This window comes from Zonotrichia albicollis, chromosome 1, assembly GCF_047830755.1.
Source record: "Zonotrichia albicollis isolate bZonAlb1 chromosome 1, bZonAlb1.hap1, whole genome shotgun sequence".
Taxonomy (NCBI): domain Eukaryota; kingdom Metazoa; phylum Chordata; class Aves; order Passeriformes; family Passerellidae; genus Zonotrichia; species Zonotrichia albicollis.
In genome coordinates this window covers 133,826,583-133,832,582 of record NC_133819.1, presented here as the reverse complement: position 1 = coordinate 133,832,582, position 6,000 = coordinate 133,826,583, and the positions used below count along the sequence as shown (strand labels likewise).

The 6,000-nt window shown below is 37.8% G+C and overlaps 1 protein-coding gene across 1 annotated transcript in view; it reads right to left on the bottom strand.

The window, feature by feature from the left end:
* Positions 1-1,525: 1,525 nt before the first annotated feature.
* RAD54B (RAD54 homolog B) overlaps positions 1,526-6,000 on the bottom strand; it is a 71,274-nt gene continuing 66,799 nt past the window's right edge. The window contains exons 13-15 of the mRNA XM_074554995.1: positions 5,530-5,596; positions 5,007-5,207; positions 1,526-2,362 (exon numbers count right to left, since the gene is read on the bottom strand). Coding sequence (XP_074411096.1) covers positions 2,136-2,362; positions 5,007-5,207; positions 5,530-5,596 — 495 coding nt within the window. The 3' untranslated portion in view covers positions 1,526-2,135. The remainder of the gene's footprint in view (positions 2,363-5,006; positions 5,208-5,529; positions 5,597-6,000) is intronic.

Genomic DNA, 6,000 nt, shown 5'->3' with positions numbered 1-6,000 from the left:
TGAAGGAATTCACATGTCCACTTGCTGCAGTCTGTATGGAAATGCTGATTATTATACTAGGATAAAACATGTGCAGGATGGGCTGGTCCCACTATGAAGGCTGTTGCAGACTACTGTGAGAGAATCACAGATGGCACAGTAAATTAGAGTCTGTATTCATGCTTCCTATCTTTTCCACAATGTATTCTTCCAGTGAGAAACATAACTTTTCAGGATAAATAAAATTTCTGAATCAGATTTTCAATCTGCATCACGTGTAATGCCATGAGCAACCTGTTACTGGGTTGGTATTGTCTCACCCCCACACCAAGAAGCATAGGCACACCTCCCCCATGCCCTGCAGCCGTGACAGGGGAAGGGGGACACACACCTGGCTGGCAGTGATGCACTGGGTGACGCAGGAGGAGCTGTCCCCTGAGCATCACCTTGCAGCTGCCACTGCCAGAGGTCTGGGGCAGCTTGGCACAGCTGGGCACAGACAGGGAATTGTGCTGTGAGGCTGTGACTGGCATTGAGCGTGTTTGCATGGGCTGCTTTGGCCTTCTTGACCTCGAGGCAGCATTACTTACTGTGACAGCATCAGACATGCTCCTGCAGACAAGGACAGGAGAGATCTTACAGAGATTTATGGGCAGCACAGATCTAAGTATCATCAGTCTCAGATAATTATTAATTACAATAACTATCATTATACAGAGTGCCTGGAATCTCCACCTTGAGTTCCAGAGCTGCAAACCTTGTCCTTGCTAAGCAAAATGATCTGTGTGAACTTTGTCTGACAGCAAATGGGCACCACAGCAGCTGGATAAGTGTGGCCACCCCACCAACACTCACAGGGTGAACAAAGAGCTCTTTAGCAGCCAGCCTAAAATGTTATTTAAACTCTACCTATTAGCACAATTCTAATTATTACCAAGAACACAATATGTTCAGAATTTAGGACTTTCTCAATCATTGTCTCATTTTGGTCTTCATTACTTCCAGGTGCCAACCTGCATTAGAGTGGAAGGAAACTCAAAAAACCCTCTGAAATAAATATGGATGGCAAGTAGAGGTCAATGCACATGGCTTTCAAGTTCCAAAACTGCATCAAAATGCAAGGAGAATGTCTGATTATGGGTTAGGATGGGCTGTGAATTCAATGCCAGTCTAGGGAAAGAGGCAGTACTAACAGTACAATTTTAAATGCTTCTGAAATTTGGTTGGGCACTTAGGCTCTGTTGCCTCATATACCATATATCATCATATCAAACACAATGCAGGATTATCACAATGGAGCTCTCTTCTTGCTCAGGGTCCTTCAAATTCTGTAAGTTTGCAGTATTTCTGAAAATTATACATTCTTCTTCTCTTGTGGGCATTTCAAAGTGCTTAACTTAAAAGCTACAAACTGATTTTGAATGTTTATGTCTTCAAAGAGGGGTAATACAGTCATTATAAAATATAGCATAAAAATGCTCAGTACTTCAGTCTGACAAAACACATTCTTAAAAGGAGCTAACAAAATGAAGATAATCCTGTACTATGTATGTCTGAGAAATAGTTTATTTTCCTAAGTAAAAACAATAGGAGAATTTTAAAATATTTTGACACAGTATCAAACCATGCCCTCAGAATTTTGGACACTAGTGACTATTGCTCTGAATTTCCTTAAATTGTAAATTCAACAGAAAAAAAAAATCTACCTTGTTATAAAGCTGCATTTATACAGACACATAACATTATTATAACAAAATCCAACCAGTCTCCTTATATACATGTATATAGCATTGCCTAATTTATAAATTTTGGCTGAAGAGTTGCCAGCTTTACAAGCAATAAGTTATTATGATCAAATGAAAACTATAAATCAAAGTAGACTTACAGTAGTAATGTGCATAAAAATCAATGTGCATATATGATATCAGAGGAACAAAATACTGGAAAGCAAAGTTGGTTTTAAAAATCTGTATTATAATTACAGCAGATATGATTAACTTAGTAATAACTGTAACTTTGTATAAACCCCAGGAATCACATTTACCCAGAAATCTCACGAGAAACACACAAAACAGAACTGGGCAAAAAACCAATAGGTAACTGCACATCAGTTGTTTATAAGGCCTATATGACAAGGAGGATGCAGAAAAAGACATTCAAGTTTTATTAGGTGGGGAAGTAGGATTGGTTACATTCTGGAAAATGAAAGAAACATTTTCTTTTATCCTTTCAAGGAAAGGATCAGCAAGAGTCTGATGTTGCCCAGAGAAATGCTTCCATTGCATCAGCTGTGACATGGAAAGTGGCTTCTTTGAATTAGGCTTCCCATGGTTTTGTTCAAGCTGGCAGCTTCTAGATACGGGAGGCTTTTCTGAGGAAGTATCTGAAAAAATGATGCAGTAGATTAATCAGAGAAAACTAAGGCAGAAAATTTCAGTCTGAATCAATAAGACAGCTGGTGATAACAAACAGGAGAAAATAGAACAGCACACATAATCATTCTGTACCAACAAAATCCAAACATATATCCACAGTAAGAGAGGGAAGGCTGCTTCTTGCTCAGTGGTCAAGGTTATCAAAATTACCACATGTTAGCATAAAGACAAATCCTTTTACACATGGATGGGAAAGGAATATCTTATTTGTCAACTTCCCTTCCTCTGTCTTTCTAATTCTGTGACATTTGGCCTGCTCTCATTCTTTGGGTAAATCTGAATCTAGCTGTATGTTGCAGCAAAATTCATGATAGCTTCAATTTCTTCCCAGAGGAATCACTCCAGCCAGCTAAGAATAATTTGAGTAGCTTTTTCACTGACTCAGCACACTAGATCTGTACAGTCTGTACATCCAGATTATGCCAACTTGTTCAATATACACAATAATATATATCACAGTAAGGAAAAGACTATTCCTCTGAGATTAATTCACTTTTAAGAGAGGATCCTAAAGCCCCAAATAGTATCAGGTCATTGCACTGCACGTCACACATTGATGGCTTTATGATTCACCTGATGCATGGGATAAATGAAGAAATAATTTTGTATGGAAAAAAATTGCATCAGTACTGTTACTGGTTTAAAACTTGTCATCAAATCTTTTCATAGCAGTATTATGTGCTCGTTAGGAAACACCAGTGATATGAGCAGCATGACTCAGACTATTCCTGGTATTTTTAAGTTTCTGAGAGCCCATAAAGATTCATAAGCACAAAACTTTCCTTTTGACTGACATATGATGATTGAAGTAGACTTGAAATACATTTTTTTACTGGCCAGATGAAAATTTAGAATAGATGCATTTACAGATTCTGCCTTCCTAACTCCTAAAGCACACTATGATCAGGTAAAACAACAGGCTTATAGCTTTGTAGCTGATGTGAAGGGCAGCAGAATAGCAAGCAACCAATCTGCATGATCCATGCACAGGAAATATCCTCCTCTCAAGACCCCTGTAGTTTCCTAAAGATGACCCTAGTGTGAATGGACCACAGGAGATGATGGCTGTGAGACCTGCATTATATTGTTTGCCTCCTCTTTAGTTCATCTTTTGAATCAAACTTGCTAGAAATGGAGGAGACAAATCACTGGAAATTCTTGACTTTTTTGTATAGCAGAATCTATCCCCAGTGACCTGGAATCTGGTTCTTGATGCAGTAATTTGAGTTTTCTGTTCTTAGGAAAGGCAAAGAGACCAGCTAGTGGTAGCTGCATTCTGGGGTGATCAAACGGAATGCCATGACTCAGAACAATTTGATTAGGGAGACAATGAGCCAGCTTGTCCTCTGCTCTTTAGGAAGTCAAACCTTCCCCTCACACTATCATTACCACCCCTTAAGTCTAATAATGGCCTTCAGGATTTTCTTTGATTTACTGCCAAAAGGTTTTGTTCACTGGGAACAGGCACTACCCTTGAAAAAGTCACAGAACCCAAGAGGCCAATGTTGTGATTTAATTGATGAAACCAAAGTATGTTCAAAGCATAAGACAAGAATTCAAGATGATAAGACAATTGCAAGCACCAGTGTTCATCACAGTAGCAACACAAAATTTCTCTGGATTTCTGCAATCCAGGAACCACACATGCCTCACTGCATGCCACTGGGAAAATGTGGCCAACATTTAACTCAGAAGGTGCCTTTCCCACACAGATCCTGTAATAGTACTTAAATGGAGGATGATAAATTTAGAAAATCACTTATGAAGAAACAGAAGGTCTAATTTTTCAATCATTAAAGAAAGATACAAAGATGATTAAATCAGCATATGGAGCAAAAATAAAGGAGAAAATCAAATTCTTATGTCTACAGAAGCCCTGTGCTATCACTAGCCAAGTCTTCCTCATTTTGGATAGAATGAGATGAGAAAGAAGTACAAGTCTAACCTATTACCTGGGAACATGCAAACCTTTGAGGAAAAAAGTACTGGGTCTGCATTACTTGTTTTCCTGTCCCTGTCTATTGAGAATACACACTCTTGTACCCATTTCTTGAGCTCTTTTTATTGAGGTTTCTGTGTGCATTCAGAAGACATCAGTATTGGTACCACACTATCCCTCCTGCAAATAGTGTACATGGATATTTCACACCCCAAAAGAGAAACACACCAAGGCAATAGACACTCTTTCCTTTAAGAGACTAGATGAGCTACAAAAACAAAAATGGTTAAGATGCAAACATAACTTATGAACATTTATTTTTTTTAAACCTATATACCTGTACAGAGCAAGGTATGAAAACAACTTTGATATGCCAGAAGAACAGGAGACAGGTCCCTACAGAAAGGATAGATGTGCATATTTGCTACTTGCATGATAAATGAACTGGTTGTTACTGCAAGAAATTAATCTTCTCCTCCTTTTATGAGGGACTCCTATGGATTAGATAAATCAGCCAGTGTGTGGAAGGTTCCATAATGAACCTCATTATTTCAATCCTCTTTTACTGAGAATCAAAGTTTTCTCCAGAGACAGACTATATATAAAGAATGGATTCCACAGCAGTGGCCAGAGATAATGAAAAACAAACTCACTTTGATGGTCAACCTTTCCCATACAGTCACACTCAAGCAAGTCATGAGTAACACAGCTGGAATCTTCATGTAGAGTAAAGAGATTTTTAAGCTCTTCAATAGAAAAATGTGTGTGCTCAGATGTCTTGGAAAGGTCTACAACTGCCCCAGAAAGGTCTTGTTTGCTGATCTGTCTTTGATAAATCTTTTCTTCTATTGAACCTGTATTGAAAAGAAAAACAGATAAATTGGGATAATTTTTGACCAGTATTTACAAAGAAGTCAAATCCATTTCTTGATAACAATATACACAGGAAATGCTAAATCACTATTTTCAGTTATTTCAGAAAAAGCAAAGCAAAGGCAAGTGAATCAGTGTGATCTCTCCATCTTAACTGAACTCAGAACAAATATATATTTTTAAAGAACTAATAATATTTATTTTTAAAAAACAAATTATTTCCAAAACCATTCCCTCTCTGTCTTTTATGGACAAAATGTCAACATCTGTCCCACTCTGGGTAAGCTGAGCGCCACCTCTGACCTGTGGTTAGCAGCCTGTAGATATGGACAGCATGTTTCTGACCATCTCTCCACACTCTAGCCATTGCCTGAGGAAAGCAAGAAGATGAAAAGCATTAACAGCCTGCTCTACAAGGATACTTCACTTGTAGAGTGAAAGTAGGTGTTTCAATTATTTCCTGAAAGAAATCCCCTCTTCATATTTGTTTTCCAAGCATTAACAACTATTTAATATTTCAGGAATACTGATCATTCTCCCCATCTTCAAAATTGTTTTTTTCCACAATATGCTTTTAAAAGTTACTTTTACACTTCTATTGAAATTCTAAAAATTATTGTTTGCACCTCTTTTATTTCTTAAACAAACAAAATGTGAAACTGAGTACTGCTATATGATCTTTTTTTAAAAAATGTATGGGTTACACCTACATCCTCAGTACAAACACACACAATAGGCTTGCAGTCTCTGGCAACCTGTAGCAATTTTGTCTGA